Source organism: Lissotriton helveticus, chromosome 4_1 (genome assembly GCF_964261635.1).
Source record: "Lissotriton helveticus chromosome 4_1, aLisHel1.1, whole genome shotgun sequence".
NCBI lineage: Eukaryota > Metazoa > Chordata > Amphibia > Caudata > Salamandridae > Lissotriton > Lissotriton helveticus.
The window spans coordinates 833,392,790-833,420,032 of NC_136063.1; the positions used below are offsets into that span (position 1 = coordinate 833,392,790).

The window sequence follows — 27,243 nt, forward strand, 5'->3', positions numbered from 1 at the left end:
GTGGTCGGCCCCAAGCAATAGAGGCACCGGCGGTGGGGATCGGTAACCGACATCAGTCGGTTGCAGTCGGTACAGGGCTTAAACCCGTGCATCCCTACCGGCACCGAGAGTCGTAAAGACTTGACATAGGATCAAAAAGGATCGAAAAAGTTTAGTCAAAAAATGACTAAGGTACTGCTTTTTCCGGACCTGCTCTTGCCGGCGCGGAAAAAAGAACTGACGTCAGCGCGCGAGGGCGGCGTCTAAGTACTCCGACGACGTCATGCCGGCGCCAACGACGCTGACACAGAGGGGTACTGCTACGCAAATCTTTCCGGATCCAGTCTGATGCCTGGGGATATTCTAAGGTAAGGAATCTAACACTAACCTGTTTCTTTCAGATACCAACATGTACCTGACCACACTGGCCCATAAACACACTCCCTGCTTTTACCTCCACCTACTTCTCAATACGCCGTCACATAGTTCTCTAGGCACACTTTCACATAACTAAACCTACCCTCAGCTCACACCCCTCTGCTTCTAATTTCGCCAAGACCATGAAAACGGATTACATTTTTCAAATGCAGACCGATACCTAGGGATAGTTGTAAATATTATGTGGTCAGAAAGATGCATTCATTCTAATCAAAACTGAGGTGAAAAGAGAGCACTTTATGTGAAGATAATCACCAAAGAAAACGATTTACTCCGAAGGTAAGAAAACTCATTTAACAGTCTATAAGTGTGTGTTGTACAGCAGGATTTATTTAACATTATTTTCTTTATGACAATATGTATTTAAAAAACTACTTTTCGTTGAAAACACTGGTTACAAAAATGCATATTTAAATATATACAAGAAAAATATAGGAATATAGGTTTCCTTGAAACAACAAAAGTGCAAAATTGAAATACAGAAACATGATAACATTAATTCAAAATTCATTGCAAAATACAAATTTAGCTTTTTAACAAGCTACATCGTGTAAGCAAAAGCTCCTTGATTATCTTATCAAGTAAAGTTAATCTTAACAATACTGTAGTGTTTACAAAGTGACATGAAAAATAATTAGCATTAGTTTAATAATTTAGATTGACGACAGGGCAGCAGTATTTTTAAAATTAAAGTCACGTGTTGAAAGCTTCACCAATAAGTTGAATCCGGAGACTGCCACACTTTTCTGTATGAGCAACTATTGCACCTTCGAACTTGCCGCTTGATTTTGGTTTGAACTGCACTGGCAAGTTCATATAATGGTGTGGCCTATGAAACCAATACAAATAAAAATAAAGTATACTTTGTGCATACATCACTGACACTAGCAGAAAAAAATCTCTATAGATAAACAATTTCAACTTCAACAAAACCGTTATTGCTTGGCACACAGGTGTCCCTATAGACGTTTATAGGTTAAGGATGGATACCCTATTACCTTGGATGATTCACCCATAAATAAACTCACAAATTCTTCAAAAGGAACAAGTTACTTATGCAGGGGTGTGGAATTTAATAAAATATCTCTTGCCCATGGGGGCAGGTTGCTTCATAAATCTACTTGTCCTGTAACAAAGACCACTTGTCCCTTTGGTGCCATGTAGTGCGGCAACACATTTGCCAGCAATCTCAGTATATAAGAGCTGTGATATAGCCTCTCTAATTATGCCAGGGCTCATACCATAGTAGTGTTTGAATACTTGCAATCTCCTTATGTCACCATGTTTCTGCAGATCTACATACTGAAGGTATTGGTAAGCAATAGTTCGAAGGTTATAATGCCCTTTTGAGTCTGTGCAGACCTACTAACTTGCATGTTTTAATGGTTTTCAACAACACTTCTCTAATCTTTTCACATACTGACAAATGTTGATAATTTACTCCTGACAATGGCTGACGCACAAGTTACTTACCTTCAGTAACGATATATCTGTAAGAAACAGTAGTTATTGTTAGATACCTTACCTTAGAATATCCCAAGGCATCAGACTGGATCCGGAAAGTTTTGCGTAGCAGTACCCTTGCGCGTTGGTAGGCGTCGTCCGCGTCAGTCGTCGGCGTCGTGATGATGTCAGAGTACTTAGACGCCGCACTCGCGGACTGACATCAGTTCTTATACATAGCTTTTCCGCGCCAGAAACGCAGAGCCATGATAAAAACCGACACTGGTGCCATGAAACTAGAATCTAACACTAACTACTGTTTCTTACAGATATATTGTTACCGAAGGTAAGTAACTTGTGCATCTGAAAGAAACAGGTTAGTGTTAGATGCCTTACCTTAGAATAGATACCCCAGCAATACCAACCCGGGTGGTGAGTCTGCGGACCAAGATCACACCAGAAAGTCCTGGAGAACGGAACGGCCGAAAAAGCCATCTCTCCGGACTTGACTGTCCAGGCAGTAGTGTCTAGCGAACATGTGCAGCGAGGCCCACGTAGCTGCCTGACAGATGTCCTGCAAGGGGACTCCCCAAGCCAGGGCGGTAGTAGCCGCCGTGGCCCGAGTGGAGTGGGCACACAGCCCCACCGGAGGCTCCTTTTTAGCCCGAGAATAACAAGCCTTTATGCACAAAACGACCCATTGAGAGATGGTTCATTTGTGCACCGCCCGTCCCTTCTTAGCGCCCACGTAATCACCAGAGAGCTGGTCATCCACCCGGAACTGGCGTGTGCGATCCAGATAGAGTGAGAGCGCAGGTTTTGGGTCCAGGCGGTCGAGCCTCTCTTCCTCTTTCGAGGGATGCGTAGGCGGAAAGAAGGAAGGCAAGGTGATGGACTGCCCGATGTGGAAGGCTGTAACAACCTTGGGCAGGAAAGAGGGACGTGTTTTTAAAACAACTTTGTCCGGATGGAGAGAAAGGAAAGGAGGCTTAGAAGAAAGAGCCAGGAGCACCCTCCTTGTAGAGGTGATGGCAACCAGGAATGCAGTCTTAAGAGTAGGACGACGGAGAGGCCAATTGTGAAGTGGCTCAAAGGGAGCGCACATCAAATAAGTTAGAACAAGGTTCAAGTCTCACTGAGGCATTGTAGGAGAGTAGGGTCTGCTTTCCTATGGTCAACCCACTTTTTGCTTTACTGGTTTTCGACTTAATGTGGCTGTGGGCCTGCTAATCAGACCCACAGCCCAGCTGTTCTCTCTAAATTCATACCATATACGTTAGGTACATACCAATTGGGAAATGGGTCATTTTTGTGAGTCCCTGTATAGTGTACCATAGGTACCCAGGGCATAGGTGCACCCAAGGCCTACCAGGGGCTGCAGCATATCTTATGCCACCCCTGGCTGGCCATCCAAACTGACACAACTGGCTGATCACTCAGCTGGGGCAAGGTTGTGTAATCACCCCTTGCTTAGGTATAGTATTCCTATACCTACCCTTATATATAGACACATATATGCCTATAAGTCACTCCTATGGCAGGCCTTAACAATCCTGAAGGCAGAGTGCTTGGTTTTATGTGAGATGAGGCTCTAGCATGAGCTGAGCCTGTCTGCAGCTTTCGGAACCATGTCCTTATAGCTGTTCTATGATATAGCCATACCATATACTCATAAGTGCATTATAATCCTCGCGGTTAAATGCTAACTCTGGTTTGGCTTTATCAAAACATGTTGTGTAAGGTGTCATACGCTTTGGAATACTACCCCCTCGCCAGTTCTGGCGATGGGGGTAGCATTCCACCCTTCTAGAGGGAGAAGACATGTTGTTCCTGTTAATCCCTGTTAAAGTTAACCAGAGGCTCAGCGTCACAAAATGGATGCTGCTGCCACAGACACAAGTCTGACCTCCTGCTGCTGGGAGTCCTTCCAGCATGGGAGGCTTGGACAATAGGTTTCCTGTCTTGGGAGGTGCTAGCACCACCCCAGACAGGCCATAGTGTATTGGGGCAGGGAGGGCTGAATGAAATGAGACACTGCCTGGGGCACACAAGGTGTCCCATGCATAGCCCGGTTCAAACCAGTTGTTGGGGCACTCCAGCCCCAGCTCGAAACTGGACAAAGGGAAAGGGGTGTAACCACCCCCTTCCCTGGTCCCACCCATAGGAGGGACCTAGCAGGTAACCCAGCCCCTCAGATTAGTATATAGGTAGGAGCTGAGTCAAGAGACTTTAGATTTATCCTGAACTGAAACTTGAAACGAAACTCTGGACCATCGACATTCTATTGCAACTAGAAGACTGAAGAATCTCCTTTGTGGTCAAGAAGTGACCACCCTGTGCAAACAGGCACCATTCAGCGATCTGCGGTTTACTTTGTCGATGCTCCCACCGGAGCCCGAGCACAGAGTCCGACAAGAGCCAGACTTCCAGACTTCTTTGACCCCGATCCACAGCAAAGCTGAGACCCGTGGAGGCGACGAGAGACGTGGGACCGGCCATCTTGAATAACCTGCTCTTTGCTACTTGTGCAGATTCTGAGGCACCCTTGAAGTTGTGCATTGGGGATTGAGAAGCCCCAGCCCCGAGTACCTTCTGCACCGACGCACAGCCCTCCACGAGTGCCGCGTGGGGCCTGCTAGTGTTTTTGTGCTCGACGCGTCTGTCCGATTACTTGCCCGTTGGCTAGTGGCCTCTGTGACGACGAACCTTTGAATCTAAACCGCCTGCCTGGTTGCTCCAGGTGGGCCCCTGCTTCCCTGCAAAGGAGAAGCCGCATAGACCTTGCTGGTCTAACTCGAAGTGAATATTCGATTCCTGCGTGGGTTGCATTTGCCAAGGCCTGTTGACTCCAATCCGGAAGCAGACGCTGCCAACAGCAAGATCCTTCGTGGGACAGTCCGTATCCAGCTCCTGGTCGTCGTCGACGCCTCCTGGTCCACGTGCCTGCAGAGTCAAGCTACACGACATCACCTGATTGCTTCACGACATCACCTGATTGCTTCGCGACATCGCCTGGTTAATTCCTGGTTCCTTCCTGTTCACTGGCTAGTGACCCAGACTCTGTCCCCTCTGCTTTCAGGTACTCTTCATCCTCGATCCGCCCTTGGATCCAACCGGACACTTCTCTCTTGGTCGCCTACAGCATCTTTTTACAGGTCTCCATAGGAATCAGCGACGAAACCCGACACAACTTGACACCTATGTGTGAGAAGTTGGCCTGATATATAGTGCTCACTATTCTAGTGATCACTTTGTATCATACCAAACAACCCTTATTGATGATTGGTTGTAAGTCAACCTTTCAGACCAGCTATCCTAGTAGCATGGACACGAGCAGTCTTCAGGCTAAACTCTAGAGGGCGTGCTAAGCCAGCTGTTTTACCATCACATATACCCCTTGAACACCAAGTGAAAGGACACCACACAAGTTGTTATAAAAATATAGGATATTTATTAATAACAGTTCTACCCTGAACTCTTTATGAGTCAGGGAGCTAAGCACAATACAAAACTCTTACGAAAATACTTTAAGTTGCACAATTTGCACAAATGCCCGAGGGGCACGAAAAACCATATACTACAAAAGTGGAATGCGAAATACTAGCAGGTAAGTAACAAGATCCAGAGGCTTCAGGATCGCTAGGACTACACTACTGAACCCTAAGGTTAGGAGCAGGAGGCCTAGGGAGATCGGGTGCAGAGTGTGCACTCTCACGCGGGATGCGGGACAAAGTCTATGGATGCTAGATTTCGTAAAGTTAGTGTTATCGGACGAATCCGACTAGTTAGGCTGAAAACGAAAAAGGATCTGGACACTTAGATAGTGAACCTACGTTGGAGCACCGAAATGCTCGAGTTACCTAGCCCAGGGGCTGCGGCTGCATAGGGTTCAAAAGACGTCGGGAATCCTCGTTACAGTCTATGGAGCCTGAAAGAAGAAGTTGCTGGCAGGCGACCAGTGATGAAGTTCGATGGGATCCAAGCCTGGATCGGAGTTGAAGATGACCTGAAAGCAGAGGGGACTCAGTTCTTGATCACTAGCCAGTGATCAGATGGGCACCAAGGTGGCACCGGATGAAGTCACCTCGACCAGGTGAGTGGGCGACGCTGGGCTCTGCAGTCTCTCGGACCAGGAGGCGTTGTCGGCGACCAGGATGGAGGGGCGAGCTGTCCCACGAAGGTGTCTGCTGTCGGCGCTGCTGAAACCAGGATTGGAGCAACAAGCCTTGGCAAAGGCAAGCCCACGCGGTGGACTCAAGATGGCGTCTGGAGTGGACCAGGAGGGTCCGTGGTGCTCCTCTGTTGGAGGGGAGCTAGGGCCAGTCTGGAGCAACCAGACCAGCGGTGTCGTGGTTCGTCGTCAGGAGGGCTACAAGCCAGCAGGCAAGTGGCCGGACAACGCGGTGAGCAGCAAAGAGCAGAAGGGCCCCACGCAGATCTCGTGGATGCTGGGGGGCTGGACTTCGGTGCTGGAGCTGCTCAGGGTTGGGGCTTCTCAAACCCCAATGCACTTACTCGAGGGTCTCTCGGTGGCCGTGCTGGTGAAGCGTCGTGCAGGTCTTGAAGATGGCCGGTCCCACGGGTCTCGTCACACCCACGAATCTCAGCTGGGCTGGATGATGTAGGTAGAGGTCAGAGATGGCAGGGAATCCGGGTCTCGTCGAGCTGGGCAGTCTTGATCCGGAGGATGGACTTACAGCAAACCGCTAGAGCTTCGATGGTGCCTGCTGGTGCAGGGTGGCTACTCCTTAGCCACAAGGGAGAGTCTTCAGAAGAGTCAAGAGTTCCTTTCGTGGAAAGTAGTTTCAAGATTCAAGATTATCTAATTTGGGAAGGGGGCCTGCTCCTACCTTTATACTAAGAAAAGGGGCTGGCACGCGACTAAGTCCTGCCCTATGGGTGGGACTAGGAGGGGGTGGTTACACCCATCTCCTTTGTCCGGTCTCTCCCCAGCTCAGGGGCTGGTGTGCCCCAGGAACTGGTTTGAGCCGGCATATGCACAGTGAGCACCGGGGTGCCACTTGCAGTCACCTTCCTTTCAGCCCTGCCTACCTGGAATACACAAAATCCTGTCTGGGATGGTGCTGGCACCGCCCCTGACAGGAAACCCTTTGTCCATGCCTCCGTTGCTGGAAGGACTCCCAGCAGCAGGGGGGCAGACTTGTGTCTCGGTGGCAGCATCCATTTTGTGGAGCTGAGGCTATGTCTGACTTTAACCGGGGTTCACAGTTACATACATGTCGTGTCCCTCTAGAAGGGTGGAATGCTAACCCCGTCGCCAGAATTGGCGAGGGGTTAGTATTCCAATTCGTATGACACCTTACTCGACATGTTTTGATAATGCTATACCAAAGTTAGCATTTAACCGCGAGGATTATAATGCACTTAAGAGTATATGGTATAGCGTTATCATGGAACAGCTATTTGGACTTGGTTCCGCAAGCTGCAAACGGGCTCAGCTCATGCCAGAGCACCATCTCACATAATTCCAAGCACTCTGCCTTCAGGATTGATAAGGCCTGCCATAGGAGTGACTGATAGGAATATATGTGTCCATTTTAGGGTTGGATATAGGAATACTATATCTAAAGCAAAGGGTGTTTACACCACCTTGCCCCAGCTGTCGTGCAGCCAGTTGTGTCTGTTTGGGTGGCCAGCCAGGGGTGGCATAATACATGCTTCAACCCCTGGTAGGCCCTGGGTACACCTATGCCCTGGATACCTAAGGTATGCTGTACAGGGACTGATAAGGTGGCCCAGTACCAATTGGTAAAATGCACCTAAGGTACATGGTTGTAATTTAGAGAGAGAACAGCTAGGCTGTGGGTCTGATTAGCAGGCCCACAGCCAGGGAAAGTCGTAAATCAGTGAAGCAAAAAGCAAAAATCTGGGGTGGCCATGGGATTGCAGACCCCACTCTCCTACACTATGCACCCGGCTCCTGTGGGTGAGGTAACGCGGGCACTTCGGTGCTCCTGTGGGTATTGACTATCCTAGTGTCCCAGTTTTCAGTGGCTTTCTCCTTGTACATCGGAACTGTCCTAAAAGAACTAGTTTCTAACTCTTACGTTCCCATTGTTTCCCTATGGTAACTCACGTGAGTGAATAGACACTGCACACGCATCCCGTGGTCCTCCTGCTTCTTAACTCTTGTTAGTTCAGCGTAGCCCCAGCGATTCCCTAGGCCTATCCTGTCTTCGTGACGTGGTACTTATACCACTATTTTAGTATATGGTTTTACGTGCCCCTAGGGCTCTACTGTATATTGTGCAACTTATTGTATGATAATTAAGTAACGTGTTATGGGCCTTGTCCTCTGACCTCATAAAGAGTTCAGAGAGGTTGTGCTAGTATTAAATACATACATATATTATATATAACCTGTGTGGTGTCCTTTCATTTGGTATTCAAGGGGTTACATATGGTAAAACAGCTTGCTTCACATGCTCTCTGAAGTTTTAGCCTAAGACTGCTTTGTCCATGCTACCTCTAGGATAGCTGGTCTATAAGGTTGACTTTACAACCATCACCATAAGGGTTGTTTGGACTGGTGCAAGATGCTCACTAGAATAGTGAACATCATATACCAGGCCAACTTCTCATATTGGTGTGCAGCGGTTGGGATAAGAGCTTGCTGTTGTTTTACCAATTGTAATCTTAAGATATCATTTGAAAGATCACATTAGGTACCTATAGGTACATATAACAAGTCGTATACTACTCAAGTTCTACTGAACTTAGTTGTTGTAGAGTAAAGGGCTTAGCACACCCTGACTACAACTCCTAGAGAGGTTTAGTAGGAAACACTTAGTGTAGGTAGGTGCACTCACCACACCACACTAGATCATGTCTACCACAGGAGAGCCTAGTGTGACTCTCCCTGTGGGAAGTGACCCTGCCAGGGCACCTTCAAGATATGATACCCTAACCTTTCAAGATTTGAGGCACTTGTGCACATCTAGAAGGTTAATACAGGGTTCCAACCCTACCCTCAAGCACCTGATCGAGCTCATGGAAGGATATGATGCTCAGAAAGCCTCTAATCCAGGCCCCTCAGGGAATGCAGATGAACAAGTTACTTACCTTCGGTACCGCTTTTTCTGGTAGATACAGTATCTGCCTGTGGATTCCTCACCTTGTGAATATCCCCCTTGCGTCAGCAACGTTGGGAATTTTTCTTTGTAGCACGCCGGCGTGGACGACGTCATAGGAGCACGGCATCGCGCGCGACTCCGTCTGACGTCACCGACTCCTTATTAGACCCATGTCGGCGTGATGACGTCAGTTCCGCCCTTTTTTCCGTGCCTTCGAGGCACCCGGACGGACCAACGACAGTAAATATACATATATACAGTGTACACAGTACATACAAATCAAAACTACACACAAAGTGCGTAGCAAGAGCATCAAAAACCAGAAAATATAAATACATAAAACCAGGTATAGCAGAGCGGACAACGGGGAGGCGGGTGGGCATGTGAGGAATCCACAGGCAGATACTGTATCTACCAGAAAAAGCGTTACCGAAGGTAAGTAACTTGTTCTTCTGATAGATACATCTGCCTTGTGGATTCCTCACCTTGTGAATAGAGTCCCACAGCAGTCCCCACTCCCGTAGGAGGGTGTCCACTCTGCTACACCCGGAAATCTTGGAGGACAGAGCGCGCAAAGTGGCCGTCCCTCCTCACCTCGGTATCCAAGCAGTAGTGCTTCGCAAAAGTGTGGAGGGAGGCCCAAGTCGTGGCTCTGCAAATGTCCTCAACAGGAACACCTCTAGACAATGCAGAAGTAGCAGACTTTGCTCTAGTTGAATGTGCTCTAATACCCTCAGGAGGGTCCTTACCCGCCAGGGAGTAGCAAATCTTGATGCACAGGATTATCCACCTGGAAAGTGTGCGCTTGTGCACCGCTCTGCCCTTCTTGCAGCCAGCAAAACCCACGAAGAGCTGATCGTCAATACGATAGTCTTTAGTCCTATCAAGATAGAAACTAACTGCTCTCTTTGGGTCCAAGCGATGAAGCCTCTCCTCCTCCTTGGAAGGGTGTGGGGGAGGATAGAAGGTAGGAAGGGTAATGGATTGACCTAGGTGGAAGGGAGTTACCACCTTAGGAAGAAAAGCAGCCCTGGTCCTGAGAACCATTCTTTCAGCATGAATGGTCAAGAATGGGGGCTTGGAACTAAGAGCTTGAAGCTCACTTACCCTCCTTGCCGAGGTAATTGCAACCAAGAAGACCGTTTTAAAAGAAAGAAGCCTCATGGGACACTTGTGCAAGGGTTCGAAGGGAGAACCCATCAAATAGGTTAACACAAGATTCAAATCCCAATGAGGAACAACAAAAGGAGCTGGAGGGAACTTATTAGTGAGACCCTTCAAAAATCTTAAAACCACCGGAGACTTAAAAAGAGAAGGTTGATCCGGCAAACAGAGAAATGCTGATAAGGCTGAAAGATACCCCTTGACCGTGGCAACAGCAAATCCTTAATGCGCCAGAGAAAGAGCAAACTGCAAAATGTCAGACAAATGAGCCTTCAAAGGGTCAACATCCCTCTCCCTACACCAAGAGACAAATTTAGACCACCTATACGAATAGATGGACTTAGTGGAGTCACGCCTGGCAGAAAGAATGACATCCACCACATCGTGAGGGAGAGAAAAGGAACTCAAGTTGCCCCGTTCAATCTCCAGGCATGAAGGTGTAATGTCTGGAGGTGGGGGTGTGAAACTTGCCCCTCCATCTGAGAGAGGAGGTCTGCCCTAAAAGGGAGACGGAGCGGCGGGTGAGAGGAGAGGTGGAGAAGGTCCATGTACCACACCCTTCTTGGCCAATCCGGGGTGACCAATATGACTTGGGCCCGGTCCTGGCGAATGTTCCTCAGAACCCGAGGAATCAAGGGTATGGGAGGAAACACGTAGAGGAGTTGATTTCCCCAACTCAACTGAAACGCGTCTGTGAGAAGTTGGCCTGATATATGATGCTCACTAGTTCTAGTGATCACCTTGTATCAGTCCAAACAACCCTTATGGTGATTGGTTGTAAGTCAACCTTATAGACCAGCTATCCTAATGGTAGCATGGACAAAGCAGTCTTAGGCTAAACTCTTTTGGCATGTGAAGCCAGCTGTTTTACCACAATATAACCCCTTGAATATCAGATGAAAGGACACCACACAGCTTGTTATGAAAATAAATAATATATTTATGAATAACAAACACCTCTGAACTCTTTATGAGATCAGAGGGCTAAGCACATGACAATCTCTTAAGAAAAATACGATAAGTTGCACAAAATTACAATGGTGCCCTGGGGGCACGGCAAACCATATACTAAGTAAATGGGTTAAGGAAATCAATAGAAGAAATGGAGCTGTCCAGAGGCTGCAGCACCGCTGGGACTACGCTATCCTAACTTTAGGTAAGTAATAGGAGGCCCACGGGACGCGGGTGCAGAGTGTGAACTCACACGTGGGATGCGTAACAACGTCTATGGACAGTACAGTTCAAGAAAAAGGTGAGTACGGACAATCCTGACTAGTTAGGACTAAAACGACTGTGAATCTGGACACTAGGAGAGTCAAGCTACCCTTGAGCACCAAAATGCTCTCGTTACCTCACCCACGGGCTGCGGGTGCATAGGTGCGAAGTCGTGTCGGGTTTCTGCGTTGAAGTCAATGGAGCCTGAAAGAAAAGATGCTGCAGGCGACTAGGAGGAAGATGTCCGGTGTGATCCAAGGGTGGATCAGGAAAGCTGAAGACCTGAAAGCAGAGGGGACAATGTTCAAAGTCACTAGCCAGTGAATGGAGTGGAACCAGATGTCGTCGTCGCGTTCAGGTGAAGAGTGGACGGTTGACTCTGTAGCCACGTGGACCAGGAGGTGTCTTCGACGACCAGGATGGAGGCACGAGCTGTCCCACGCAGGCTCTCGCTGTCGGCGGTGTCTGTTCCGGAATCGGCGTCAACAGGCCTCGGCAAAGGCAACCCACGCGGTGAGTGGAAAAAGCGTCTGGTGCGGACTAGGAGAGTCCGGGGTGCTCCTCTTTTGGAAGGGAGCAAGGGCCAGTCTGGAGCAACCAGACCAGCAGTGAAGATTTCAAGGATCGTCGTCTAGGAGGTCACTAGCCGGCCGGCAAGTGACCAGACAACGCGTCGAGCAGCAAACAAGCAGAAGGGCCCCACGCAGATCTCGTGGAAGCTGGAGGGCTGATCTTCGATGCAGGGGCTGCTCGGGGCTGGGGCTTCTCAATGCACAAGTTACTATTCGTGTAACGATAAGAGACATTAGTTAGTATTAGATTCCTTACCTTAGAATATCCCCAGAAGTCAGACTGGATCCGGAAATTTTTGCGTAGCAGTACCCTTGTGCGTCGGTAGGCGTCGTCTGCGGCTCCGCGTCCGTCGTCGGCGCCGTGATGACGTCGTCGGAGTACTTAGACGCCGCCTCCGCATGCTCACGTCAGTTCTTAGACACAGCTTTTCCGCGCCAGAAACGCAGAGCCATGTTAAAAACTAACACTGGTGCCATTGAAACTAGGGCCCTGAAAGGGGACAACCCTAACCCTAGATATTGGTTCGCAGAACGGGGAGGATGGGTGGGTCGGTAAGGAATCTAATACTAACTAATGTCTCTTACAGATATATCGTTACACAAGTAGTCACTTGTGCATCTGAAAGAGACACGTTAGTATTAGATTCCTTACCTTAGAATAGATACCCCAGCAATACCAACCCCGGTGGTGGGTCTGCGAACCAAAATCACACCAGAAAGTCCCGGAGGGCGGAACGGCCAAAGAAGCCATCCCTCCGGACTTGGCTGTCCAGGCAGTAGTGTCTTGCGAACGTGTGCAGCGACGCCCACGTAGCTGCCTGACAGATGTCTTGTAAAGGCACTCCCCGGCCCAGGGCAGTGGTAGTCGCCGTGGCTCGGGTAGAATGAGCCCGCAATCCAGCAGGAGGCTCCTTCCTAGCCAAGGAGTAGCATGCCTGGATACACAGGATGATCCACCGGGAGATGGTCCTCTTGTGCACCGCTTTCCCCTTCTTCGCGCCCACATAACCAACAAAGAGTTGGTCATCCACCCGGAACTGGCGTGTGCGATCCAAGTAGAATTAGAGCGCACGTTTTGGGTCCAGACGATGGAGCCGCTCTTCCTCTTTAGAGGGATGCGGTGGCGGGAAGAAGGTTGGCAAGGTGATAGACTGCCCGATGTGGAAGGCCGTGACAATCTTGGGCAGGAAAGAAGGTTTGGTACGCAGCACCACTTTGTCCGGATGGACAGAAAGGAAAGGTGGGGTACAAGAAAGGGCCTGGAGCTCACTCACTCTCCTGGCAGAGGTGATGGCAACCAGGAAAGCAGTCTTCAAGGTCAGAAGGTGAAGAGGACAGTTGTGAAGTGGCTCAAAGGGAGCGCACATCAGAAAGGTAAGAACCAGGTTCAAGTCCCACTGAGGCATCACAAACTGAACAGGAGGAAACGTGTGTGTGAGGCCCTTAAGAAATCTATTAACAATAGGGGACTTGAACAAAGAAGGTTGATCAGGCAGCCTGAGAAAGGCTGAAAGGGCAGAAAGGTAGCCCTTGATAGTGCCCAGAGCAGAGCCCTGCTGGGCAAGAGAAAGAAGGAAGAGAAGGACTTCAGAAAGAGGGGCATTGAGGGGATCCACAGCCTTTGCTGTGCACCATGCCACAAATCTGTTCCACCTGCAGGGGTATACCGACTTTGTGGAGGGACGCCTGGCTGCCAGAATGATGTTACAAACTTCAGGAGGCAAGTCAAATGGCCTCATCTGTCGCCGCTCAATCTCCAAGCATGGAGGTGGAGACTGGACAGGTTCGGGTGGAGGACCGTCCCCTGCCGCTGCGACAGAAGGTCCTCCTGAAGAGGCAGACGAACCGGGGGATCGACTGACAGACTGAGTAGCTCTGGATACCAGTACCTTCGTGCCCAGTCCGGAGCCACAAGGATAACTTGGGCCCGGTCGCGCTTGATCTTCTTCAGCACTCTGGGCAGAAGTGGTATAGGCGGAAAGGCGTACAACAGACCGCAACTCCACTCGCGACGAAAAGCGTCTCCGAGCGAGTGCCGCCTTGGAAATTCCAACGCGCAGAACTGATGACATTGCGCGTTCTCTTCGGTGGCGAATAGATCTAACCAAGGCTCTCCCCATCGCTGAAAGAGGCCTTGCGCCACGTCCGAGTTCAGACGCCATTCGTGATCCATCATGCACCGACGGCTGAGCTCGTCCGCCCTGGCGTTCAGAGAACCTGCCAGGTGTTGAGCCACCAGGGTCACGCCCTGGCGTTCCAGCCATTGCCAAAGGCGAAGAGCCTCTTGACAAAGGATCCACGACCCCACCCCGCCTTGTTTGTTGCAGTACCACATGGCGGTAGTGTGGTCCGTGAATACCTGCACTACACTCCCCCGGACAGAGGGGAGGAATGCCTTCAGTGCCAGACGAATCGCCCGGAGCTCCAACAGGTTGATGTGGAGCCGGGTCTCCGCCGGAGACCAGAGGCCTCTGATCTCCGCCTCTCCCAAGTGGCCTCCCCAGCCCTGGAGGGACGCATCCGTCACAACTACGTGCTCCGGTTGGGGCAGGGAGAGGGATCTGCCGCTGACCCAATTGCGGTCCGTAAGCCACCACTGCAGCTGTCTCGCAGTGCCCTCCGAGATCAGGACGTGGTCGGAGAGGTTGCCCTGATGCTGGGCCCACTGAAACTTCAGGTCCCACTGCAGAGCCCGCATCCGCCACCTGGCGTGATGCACCAGTAGGATGCAGGAGGCCATCAGCCCCAGAAGCCGCAGCGTCAACCTGACCGAAACCCGGGATAACGGCTGAAAGATGGGAATATCCCGGACCCGCTGTTCGGGCGGATAAACCCGAAACCGCGCCGAGTCCAGAACCGCTCCGATGAAGAGGAGCTTCTGAGAGGGGCACAGGTGTGACTTCGGCACATTGATGGAGAACCCCAACTGGTGCAGGAGGTCGGCCGTCGTCTGGAGGTGGCTGACGACTGTCTGGGGCGAGCCCGCCTTCAACAGCCAGTCGTCGAGGTAGGGGGAGACTGAAACCCCTAACCTGCGCAGATGAGCTGCGACCACCGCCATCACCTTTGTGAACACCCGTGGGGCGCTGGTAAGGCCGAAGGGGAGCACGGTAAATTGAAAGTGCTCGTGGCCCACCATGAACCGCAGGTAGCGCCGGTGGGCAGGCAGGACGGGGATATGAAAGTAAGCGTCCTGCAAGTCCAACGCTACCATCCAGTCTCCTGGGTCCAGGGCAGCCAGAACCTGAGCCAGTGTCAGCCTTTTGAACTTCTCCTTCAAGAGGAAGCCGTTGACGTTCCTTAGGTCCAAGATAGGGCGTAGGCCCCCTTTGCCCTTCTTGGGTACCAGAAAGTAGTGGGAGTAGCAACCACACCCTACTTCTGGCCCAGGAACGCGCTCGATGGCCCCTTTGGCCAAGAGGGCCGTAACTTCCTCCTGCAGAAGTCGCAAATGATCCCCCGATACACGGTGGTTCTGCGGTGGCATGGCTGGAGGAGTCGCCTCGAAGGGGAGGGAGTAGCCCCTTCGGACGATTTGCAGCACCCACCTGTCCGATGTGACAGTGCGCCAGTGGAGGTGGTGATGGCGAACCCTGCCCTCCACTGGCGTCACATGGGCCTGAAAGCACGGACTAGGAGGGTTTTGCGGCGGATGCTGCGGGGGAAGGTGTGGACTGACCTCGCCGCTGCCCCCGACCACCCGGACGCCGGTTCCCACGGCCGCCACCGCGTTGGGTATTGCCCTGCGGTGCGTGGCTGGCGGCGCGTGTGGGCGCACCCCTTCCGTGGCCACGAAAGGAGTGAAAGGCAGCCGATTGCTGGCGCTGGCCCGAGAGGCCCAAGGACTTGGCCGTAGCCCTGGAGTCCTTAAAGCGCTCAAGCGCATGGTCTGCCTTGTCGCCAAAGAGGCGACGGCCATCGAACGGCATGTCCATGAGCGTGCTCTGAACATCTGCCGAGAAGTTGGCGGACCTCAGCCAAGCGTGGCGTCTGACTGCCACCGTCGTTGCCATCGCTCTACCCAGCGAGTCAGTGGTATCCAGCCCACACCGGATGGAATACTTGGCCGCATCCCGGTCCTCCACAAGGGCTTGGCCGAGTTTGGCCCGTACCTCCAACGGACATTCTGGCAGCACTTCCGCGACCTTATCCCACACAGAGTGGGTGTAACGTCCCAAGAGGCAGGCGGTGTTGGAAGACCGCAGTCCTAGACTAAGGGATGATCTTCTTCCCATACTGGTCATACCTCTTGGATTCCCGGTCCGGCGGGGCCGACGGGAATGCGGTCTGGGAATTGGAGGCCTGGATGTCCAGGCTCTCGGGGTAGGGTGGGAGGACAGGAAACATGGGTCGCCCGGGGCTGGGCGGTGGCGTCTGGCCACGTTCCTATCTACGGGCAAACCCGTAGCGGGCTTGGACCAAGTGCCCAGAAGAACGTCGGTCAAGGCCTCATTAAAGGGCAGCAGAGGCTCAGCCGAGCTTGACTGCGGTTTAAGGTACTCAGTGAGGAGGTTAGTCCTCACGGCCGCGTTGGGGAGCTCAAGGCCCAAGGCCTTGGCAGCCCTCATCAGCACCACACTATATGTTGCCCCCCTCCTCCGAAGCCACGGTAGGAGGGGAGACAAACCCAGTGTCTGGAGAGGTGTCCAGGCCACTGGCCTCCCCAAGGTCTCCTGTCCAGTCCTCCTGAGACTGACACTCCCTGGTCAGAGGGTCCTCAGACCCCTCCCAGTCCTCTTCATCACCCATCTCCTGAAATTCAGGGTTTTCAACCAATGGGGCCTGTTCATAAAAGTGAAATACACCAAACGACGCCTGGAGCGGCGCCCAACGGGGCCGTTCCGACGGCTGAACAGGAACGAAGGTAGGACCGGGGCCGGCGCCGCCCGAGGACGGCACCGGAGGCGACACCTGAGGGTTCGACGCCGGGGAGGTCGTCAGATCCACCGGCGACGATCCCGATCCCGAAGGAGGACCAGCGGCGTCCTGCGGCGCCGGGCCCGAAGGCGGCGACGGCGCCGGAACAACTGGACCCCTCGGCGCCGGGCCCGAAGGCGCCGAAGCACCCAACGGCGTCGGGGCCGGAGCCGCCGACCCGCTAGGGGCCCCCCGACGGGTCCGCTGGGCCCGGAGGCGCCGCGGAGCCCGTCGGAGGAGAGAGTTTCCTCATGGCCATGAGGAAGCGCTCGATCTCCTCCGGCGTCGCGTTCAGCCCAGGGACCGGAGGGTGTGGAGCTGCACGCGGCGCCCGCGACTCCGACGGAGCCGCGTGGGTGATGTCACCCGAACCCCCGGCCGCATCGCGCGAGCGTCGGGGGGAGTCCGAGGAGCGATGACGCCGCTTGGACTTCTTGTGCCTCTTACCGGACGACGACTTCGACCCGGAGGAGTGCGGCCTACTCTCGGAGCTGTGGTGGCTCCGAGCCCGCGACCTGTCCCTCGACCTCCCATGGGATTGGGACTTCTCACGGCGCGGGACCGACTGCCGGAGCTAGAGGCGCCTACGGGACCGCTCCCGCCTGGCCTTCGAGGAGAGGGCCCGGCAGTCGGAGCAGGCCTTGTCGTCGTGGTCGACGCCCAAACAGGACAAACAAACGCGGTGAGGATCCGTGACCGACAGATGGTCGCAATCGTCACAGGGCTTGAAGCCGGGCATCCCTACGGCACCATTCGGAGTCGAGAGACTTCGAAAAGCAATCAAAAAGGATCAAAAAAGTTAGTCAAAAATTACTAGGGTTACTGCTTTTTCCAGATCTGCGCTTGCTGGCGCGGAAAAAAGATGAACTGACGTCAGCACGCGGAGGCGGCGTCTAAGTACTCCGACGACGTCATCACGGCGCCGACGACGGACGCGGAGCCGCAGACGACGCCTACCGACGCGCAAGGGTACTGCTACGCAAAAATTTCCGGATCCAGTCTGACGCCTGGGCATATTCTAAGGTAAGGAATCTAATACGAACGTGTCTCTTTCAGATCCCCAAAGCACTTGGTCGAGTTTACCTCGGGAGTCGTGCTGGAAGCGAAGTGCAGTTTCGTTCAAGATGGCCGGTCCCACGTGTCTCGTCGCACCCACGGATCTCAGCTGTGCTGCAGATGTGAGTTGAGGTCGGAGAGGTCTGGGAATCCTGGTCTCGTCGGGCTCTGAAGTCTGGATCCTCAAGGGAAGACGACAAAGTGAAGCCGCTGGACGCTTGATGGTGCCTGCAGTTGCAGGGTGGACACTCCTTGCCCACAAGGGAGATTTCTTCAGTCTTCTGTGGAGCAGAACGTCGAAGTCCAGAGTTTCTTCTTGTAAAGTTGTTCAGGATAATCTAATTTGGAATGGGACCAGCTCCTACCTTTATTCTCCTAAAGGGGGCTGCACTACTGACTAGGTCCCTCCCCTGGGTGGGACCAGGAAGGGGGGTGGTTACACACCCTATCCTTTGTCCGGTTTTCGCGCCAGAGCAGGGGCAGGGATGCCCCAGCAACTGGTTTGAACCGGTGTATGCACAGGGCACCTTGTGTGCCCCAGGCATGTCTCATTCCTTTCAGGCCTGTCCTACCAATACACAAAATCCTGTCTGGGGTGGTGCTAGCACCTCCCAAGGCAGGAAACCCTTTGTCCAAGCCTCCCTCGCTGGAAGGACTCCCAGCAGCAGGAGGTCAGACTTGTGTCTGTGGTGGCAGCATCCATTTTGTGATGCTGAGGCTCTAGCTTAACTTTAACCGGGGTTCACAGTTACATACATGTCGTGTCCCTCTAGAAGGGTGGAATGCTACCCCCGTCGCCAGAATTGGCGAGGGGGTAGTATTCCAATTCGTATGACACCTTACTCGACATGTTTTGATAATGTTATACCAGAGTTAGCATTCAACCGCGAGGTCGATAATGCACTTAAGAGTATATGGTATAGCATTATCATGGAACAGCTATTAGGACTTGGTTCCGCAAGCTGCAGACGGGCTCAGCTCATGCCAGAGCACCATCTCACATAATTCCAAGCACTCTGCCTTCAGGATTGTTAAGGCCTGCCATAGGAGTGACTGATAGGAGGATATGTGTCCATTTTAGGGTTAGATATAGGTATACTATATCTATAGCAAAGGGTGATTACACCACCTTGCCCCAGCTGTCGTGCAGCCAGTTGTGTCAGTTTTACATGGCCAGCCAGGGGTGGCATAATACATGCTTCAGCCCCTGGTGGCCCTGGGTACACCTATGCCCTGGGGACCTAAGGTACACTGTACAGGGACTGATAAGGTGCCCCAGTACCAATTGGTAAATGCACCTAAAGTACATGGTTGTCCATTTAGAGAGAGAACAGCTAGGCTGTGGGTCTGATTAGCAGGCCCACAGCCAGGGAAAGTCGTAAACCAGTGAAGCAAAAATCTGGGGTGACCAGAGGATTGCAGACCCCACTCTCCTACACCCCAGGCCTGGAAGACATCTCTTATCACTTCGTCTTCTAAGACCCAGTCGTGTGCTTCTGCGAAGTGTCTGCTTAGGTCGTCTGCTTGGACGTTGAGGACACCGGGCAGATGGACAGCTGAAATTTTCATGCCCCGAGCCAGAAGCCACTTCCAGATTGCTTGCGCTTCCAGCGACAGAGGTCTGGATCTCGTTCCGCCCTGCTGTTCAGATAGTACATCGTTGTTGTATTGTCCGTCTGAACAAGCAGAGAGGATGTCTTTAGCGCGGGAAAGAAAGCCTTGAGAGCTAGATGGACAGCTCTGAGTTCCAACATGTTTATGTGGTACAGTCTTTCTTTCTCTGACCACACTCCTTGAACTTGAAGGGATCCCAGATGGGCGCCCCATCCCTGCAGGGAGGCATCTGTCACCAGCGATCGTCTAGGCATGCCCTCTTGAAAAGGCACTCCCACTACCAGATGACTCCGCTGCATCCACCATCGAATGGATATCCGCACTGACAAAGGTAGGGACAGTTTGTCTTCCCAACGGTTTGAAAACTGGGACCACTGATCCTCCAGCGACTGCTGCAGAGGTCTCATGTGCAGTCTGGCGTTCGGAACAAGGAAAATGCAAGACGCCATGGACCCTAGCAGAGACGAGATCTGTCTGGCCGTTGGTCGAGGAGTCTGTAGTAAGGTTTGACACTTGAGGAGAATGAAGGATAGTCTCTCCTCCGAAGGATAAGCTTTAGCGTCCTTTGAATCTAGCAGTGCGCCCAGATAGTGAATCCTCTGTGTGGGGTTGAGGATAGACTTCTTGAAGTTCACATGCAGGCCCAGCCTCCGCAGCTGATGTATGCAGAATGTGAGATGTTGCTGAAGCAGAGTCGGAGACGCACTCTTTAGCAGCCAATCGTCTAGATAGGGATAGACGAAAATATGTATTTTCCTTAGGAAAGCCGCTACTACTGCCATGCACTTTGAGAAGGTGCGAGGAGCTGACTTTAGCCCGAAGGGCAAGACTGCGAACTGGTAATGGCTGGTTTGTATGCAAAACCTTAGAAATTCAAGATGCTTTGGGGCGATGGGGATGTGAAAATAAGCATTTTGAAGATCTATAGAGCACATCCAGTCCCTTTGATGCAGAAGTGGAATTATTTGATGTAACGCCAGCATTCTGAACTTTTCTCGCCGAATGAACTGATTGAGGCGCCTGAGATCTAGTATGGGCCTGAACTCCTTGTTTGGACCTTTCTTTAGAACTAGAAAGTATCGGGAGTAAGTGCCTTGCCGACGCTGTGCCCTCGGGACCTCCTCGATGGCTTTCTTTAAGATTAACGTAGACACCTCCTGCTTCCAAAGATGAAGTCCATGGAACACAGTCTTTTCAGGAGGAATGGAAGGCGGAGGAGACTTGAATCTGATTGCATATCCATTTTGTACAATATTCAGCACCCATTTGTCGTTTGTGATGTTTTTCCACTCTTCCAGGCAAAAATGAACACTTCCCCCCCACCGGAGTGGGTAACGGGCTCAGGGGAAGCAAACACTCACTGTTTTTGTTGCTGCTGCTTGTTTCCAGGTGCAGACTGTCTGGAAATGCCACCCCTTCCTCTACCAGGACGACGCTGGGAGAACTGAGATCTTCCCTGATTCTGCTGTGACGACCATTGAGGGGTTTGAACCCTCTGCTGGTTCTGTCTCCGATCGTAAGGACGGTATTTTTTCCTAAAGTCCTTTCTCTTTTCGAGACCAACAGCTCTCACCGTATCAAGCTCCGTCTTCATTCTTGACATCTCATCGTCAGCATGAGAACCAAAGAGAGACTTTCCATTGAACGGTAGATTCAGAATGCGGTGTTGCGCCTCAGGTTTAGGACCCGTAAGCCTTAGCCAAGCTGAACGTCTTGCACAGAGTCCATGAGCATAGCCATGTGTCGACAGGTCGGAAGCATCCGCAGCTGCGCTAATCACCTGGTTAGCCACTAGCCCACCTTCATGAAGGATTTCAAGATAATCATGTTTGTCTTCTTTGGGAAGTTTATCCGCAAACCGAGACAAGGAATCCAATAGTGCGCGGTCATAGCGGCCCAGTAAAGCGGAGGCGCTGGCAACCTTCATGTAGAAAGCAGAAGTGGCACACATTTTCTTTCCTACAGAGTCCATAGCTTTTCTGTCTTTATCAGGAGGCACAGAGGATGATGACGCTCCTGTCGAACAAGTTACTTACCTTCGGTAACGATATATCTGTAAGAAACAGTAGTTAGTATTAGATTCCTTACCTTAGAATATCCCCAGGCGTCAGTCTGGATCCGGAAACTTTTGCGTAGCAGTACCCCTGCGCGTCGGTAGGCGTCGTCTGCAGGCGTCCCCTGCGGCTCCGCGTCGTCGGCGTCGTGCGCCGTGATGACGTCGCTGGAGTATATAGACGCCGCCTCCGCGCGCTGACGTCAGTTCTTTGCACACAGCTTTTCCGCGCCAGAACACGCAGAGCCATGTGAGAACTAACACTGGTGCCATTTGAAACTAGGGCCCTGAAAGGGATGTCCTTAACCCTAGGTATCAGTTCGCAGAACGGGGAGGATGGGTGGGGCGGTAAGGAATCTAATACTAACTACTGTTTCTTACAGATATATCGTTACCGAAGGTAAGTAACTTGTTCATCTGAAAGAAACAGGTTAGTATTAGATTCCTTACCTTAGAATAGATACCCCAGCAATACCAACCCCGGTGGTGGGTCTGCGAACCAATACAACCTACACCAGAAAGTCCTGGAGGACCGAACGGCCAAAGAAGCCATCCCTCCGGACTTGACTGTCCAGGCAGTAGTGCCTCGCAAAGGTGTGCAGCGAGGCCCACGTAGCCGCCTGGCAAATGTCCTGCAAAGGGACTCCCCGGCCCAGGGCAGTAGTAGCCGCCGTAGCCCGAGTGGAATGGGCCCTCAGCCCAACAGGAGGCTCCTTCCGAGCCAAAGAGTAGCATGCTTTGATGCACAGGACGACCCACCGAGAGATGGTTCGTTTCTGTACCGCCCTTCCCTTCTTCTCACCCGCGTAGCCAACAAACAGTTGGTCATCCACCCGGAACTGGCGTGTGCGATCCATGTAGAATGAAAGCGCACGTTTTGGGTCCAGACGATGGAGCCGCTCTTCATCCTTTGAAGGATGCGGAGGCGGGAAGAAGGAGGGCAAGGTGATGGACTGCCCAATGTGAAAAGCAGAGACTACCTTGGGCAGGAAAGAAGGTCTAGTCCTAAGAACCACCTTGTCAGGATGAACAGACAAGAAAGGAGGTTTAACAGAAAGGGCCTGGAGCTCACTCACTCTCCTGGCAGAGGTGATGGCAACCAGGAAGGCCGTCTTTAAAGTGAGAAGACGGAGAGGACAGGAATGAAGAGGCTCAAAGGGAGCATGTGAGAAGTTGGCCTGATGTGCAGTGCTCACTATTCTAGTGATCACTATATATCAGTCTAAACAACCCTTATTGATGATTGGTTGTAAGTCAACCTTATAGACCAGCTATCCTAGTAGCATGGATACGAGCAGTCTAAGGCTAAGACTCTAGAGGGCGTGTTAAGCCAGCTGTTTTACCATCACATTACCCCTTGAACACCCAGTGAAAGGACACCACACAAGTGTTATGAAAATAAACAGTGTATTTATTAGAATCACAACAACCCTGTACTCTTTATGAGGACAGGGTGCTAGGCACACAACAAAACTCTTACGAAAATACTTAAGTTAGCACGTTATACACAAATGCCCGAGGGGCACGAAAAACCATATACTTTAAAAGTGGAATGCGAATTACTAGCAGGTAAGTAACAGTTCTAATAGGCTTTGGAATCGCTAGGACTGGACTAGGGAATCGTTAGATTACTACTAGGAGACCCAGGGGACTCGGGTGCAGAGTGTGCACTCTCACGCGGGATGCGGGACAAAGTCTATGGAGGCTAGTAAAGGCAAAGTTAGTGTTCACGGGCGAACCCGACCTGGTAGGAAGAAAACGACAGTGGATCCTGACCCTAGGATAGTGAGGCTATGCTGGGACACCGAAGTGCCGAAGTTACCTAGCCCAGGGGCTGCAGCTGCATAGGTCTGAAAAGACGTCGGGGATCTCGTTGCCGGACCAGGAGCCTGGAAGGAAGAAGTTGCTGGCAGGCGACCAGTGAAGAAAAGTTCGATGGATCCAAGCCTGGATCAAGGAAGAAGAAAACCTGAAAGCAGAGGGGACCAAGTTCTTGAATCACTAGCCAGTGATTAAGTGGGCACCAGGATGGCACCGGGCGAAGTCACCGCAGTCAGGTGAGTGGGCGCTGCTGGGCTCTGCAGTCTCTCGGACCAGGAGGCGTTGTCGGCGACCAGGATGGAGGTGCGAGCTGTCCCACGAAGGTTCTTGCTGTCGACGTCGCTGGACCCAGGATTGGGCAACAAGTCTTGGCAAATGCAAGGCCCACGCGGTGGACCTAAAATGGCGTCTTGGGCGGACCAGGAGGGTCCAGGGTACTTCTCCGATGGAGGGAAGCAAGGGCCAGTCTGGAGCAACCAGACCAGCAGCAGAAATGTCGTCGGGCGTCGTCAGGAAGGCCACAAGCCAGCGGGCTAGTAGCCAAACAACGCGGTGAGCAGTAAAAAGCAGAAGGGCCCCACGCAGATCGTGGAGATGCTGGGGGGCTGCTCTTCGGTGCTGGAGCTGCTCAGGGTGGGGGCTTCTCGGACCCCAAAGCACTCACCAGGAATTCACTCGGCGGGCTTGCTGGAAAGAAGTCGTGCAGTCTTGCAGATGGCCGGTCCCTTGAGGTCTCGTCGCACCCACGGTTCTCAGCTGGGCTGTAGAGGTGGGTAGAGGTCAGAGGTGCCAGGGAAGCCGGTTCTCGTCGAGCTGGGCAGTCGGATTCCGGAGGAAGGACTTGCAGCAGACCGCAGTGTTCTTTAGATGGTGCCTGCGGATGCAGGGTGACTACTCCTTAGTCACAAGGGAGAAATCTTAGGAAGAAGTCTTGAGTTCCTTTCGCAGAAAGTAGTTTCAGGATTCAAAGATGATCTGATTTGGAAGGGGGGCAGTCTCTACCTTTATCCTGTAAAAGGGGGCTGGCACGCGACTAAGTCCTGCCCTATGGGTGGGACTAGGAGGGGGGTGGTTACACCCACTTCCTTGGCGGGCTTTTCCCCAGCACAGGGTCTGGAGTGACCCTGGAACTGGTTCCAGCCAGCCTATGCACAGTGAGCACCGGGTGCCACGTGCAGTCACCTTCCTCTAAAGCCCTGCCTACCTACAATACACAAAACCCTGTCTGGGACGGTGCTGGCACCGCCCCTGGCAGGAAACCCTTTGTCCTTATCTCCTGCTCTGGGAGAACTCCCAGCAGCAGGAGGGCAGACTTGTGTCTCGGTGGCAGCATCCATTTTGTGGATGCTAAGGCTCTGTCTGACTTTAACCGGGGTTAGGGGTTACATACATGTCGTGTCCCTCTAGAAGGGTGGAATGCTAACCCCGTCGCCAGAATTGGCGAGGGGTTAGTATTCCAATTCGTATGACACCTTACTCGACATGTTTTGATAAAGCGATACCAGAGTTGGCATAGAACCGCGAGGATTATAATGCACTTAAGAGTATATGGTATGCGATATCATGGAAACGGCTAAGGGATGGATCCCGAAAGCCGCAGACAGGCTCAGCTCATGCCAGAGCACCATCTCACACGATTCCAAGCACTCTGCCTTCAGGATTGTTAAGGCCTGCCATAGGAGTGACTGATAGGAGATCTGTGTGTCCATTTTAGGGTTAGATATAGGTATACTATATCTAAAGCAAAGGGTGTTTACACCACCTTGCCCCAGCTGTCGTGCAGCCAGTTGTGTCAGTTTTAGTTAGTCAATCCAGGGGTGGCACAATACATGCTTCAGCCCCTGGGAGACTTCTGGGTGCACCTCAGCCCTGGGTACAGGGACTTGGAGAGGGCCCAGTGCCAATTCAGTACCTAAGTACAATTTGGATAGAGAGAACAGCTAGGCTGTGGGTCTGATTAGCAGGCCCACAGCCAGGGAAAGTCGTAAACCAGTGCAGCAAAAAGCAAAAATCTGGGTGATCATAGGATTGCAGACCCTACTCTCCTACATGACCCCCCCCCAAACTTTGGGACAATAAACTAACCTTGACCAGGTGAGTCTTCTTGCTCTAAGTGGAAATACCTGGAGAGCCCATCAGCATTGCTGTGATCAGTCCCAGGTCTATGCTCCACTGTAAAATCCATCCGCTGTAGGGAAATGGACCACCTAAGCAGTTTGGGGTTTTCACCCTTCATCTGATTTAGCCACAAGAGGGGCTTATGGTCTGTCTGAATGGTGAAGTGAGTGCCAAACAAGTAGGCCCTCAGCTTCTTCAGGGCCCAGACCACAGCAAAGGCCTCCCTCTCAATAGCTGACCAATTTTTCTCTCTGGGTGTCAACCTCCTACTAATGAAAGCAATAGGCTGATCATTACCATCAAAATTCAGTTGAGACAGAACAGCTCCCACACCCAACTCAGAAGCATCTGTTTGGACAATGAATGGCTTGGAGTAATCTGGACTCTTGAGGATAGGTGCTGTGCACATGGCCTGCTTTAGGTCATTGAATGCTTTCTGACAGCTTGCTGTCCACTGAACTTTCTTTGGCATCTTCTTGCTTGTCAGGTCATTAAGGGGGGTCACTATGGACCCATAATTTCTGACAAACTTCCTATAGTACCCAGTCAGGCCCATGAAAGCTCAAACCTGAGTCTGGGTGATTGGAGGAGTCCAGTCCTTGATGGCCTGTATCTTACTCTCCAGTGGCTGAACCTGGCCTCCACCTACAAGGTGGCCCAGGTATACAACCTGTGACTGCCCTATCTGGCACTTTGTGGCCTTGATAGTGAGGCCTGCCTTTTGCAGGGCCTCTAACACTTTCCTCAGGTGGACCAGGTGATCCTCCCAGGTGGAGCTAAAGACAGCAATATCGTCAAGATAAGCTGCACAGAAGTCATCCAGCCCAGTGAGGACTTGATTCACCAACCTTTGGAAGGTGGCAGGTGCATTTTTCAGTCCAAAGGGCATTACCACAAATTGATAATGCCCTCCAGGGGTAGAAAATGCTGTCTTAGGTTTGGCTTCCTCAGCTAACCTGATTTGCCAATACCCAGCTGTCAAATCAAATGTGCTTAAGAAGTTGGTAGAAGCCAATCTATCTATAAGCTCATCTGCTCTTGGTATTGGGTGGGCATCAGTCTTAGTGACTGCATTGAGGCCTCTGTAGTCTACGCAAAACCTCATCTCTCTCTTACCACCCTGGGTGTGAGGCTTTGGCACTAGAACTACTGGGCTAGCCCAAGGGCTATCTGAGGGCTCAATGACTCCCAGCTCCAACATTTTCTGCACTTCAGTTTTGATGCAGTCTCTAACATGATCAGGCTGTCTGTAGATTTTACTCTTGACAGGCAGACTGTCTCCAGTGTCAACATCATGGGTACACCAATCAGTTTGGCTGGGTGTCAGAGAGAACATATGTCTGAAGGATTGCAAGACTTGCCTGCAATCCTGTTGCTGATGTTCAGTGAGGCTGCCACAAAAGACAACACCATCAACTGATCCATCATCAGGATTCTGAGTGAGCAGGTCTGGGAGAGGGTCACTCTCTTCCTCCTGTCCCTCATCTGTGGCCATGAGCAAGCTCATGTCCTTCCTGTCAGCATATGCCTTGAGCCTGTTAACATGGAGCACTCTGAGAGGGCTCCTGGGAGTTCCAAGGTCCACCAAGTAGGTAACCTCTCCCTTTTGCTCAATGATGGTGTGGGGCCCAGACCATTTGTCTTTCAGAGCTGCTGGGGCCACTGGCTCCAGCACCCACACCTTCTGTCCTGGCTGGTACACAGTCAGTACAGCCTTTTGGTCATGCCAAGCTTTTTGAAGTTCCTGGCTGGCCTCAAG

At 51.9% G+C, this 27,243-nt stretch overlaps 1 protein-coding gene across 2 annotated transcripts in view; it reads right to left on the reverse strand.

Annotated features, from left to right (window-relative positions):
* Positions 1-727: 727 nt before the first annotated feature.
* CEP192 (centrosomal protein 192) overlaps positions 728-27,243 on the reverse strand; it is a 2,224,848-nt gene continuing 2,198,332 nt past the window's right edge. For both annotated transcript variants that reach the window (XM_078687485.1, XM_078687486.1), the window contains exon 46: positions 728-1,246. In XM_078687485.1, the coding sequence (XP_078543611.1) occupies positions 1,111-1,246 (136 nt within the window). In that variant the 3' untranslated portion in view covers positions 728-1,110. The remainder of the gene's footprint in view (positions 1,247-27,243) is intronic.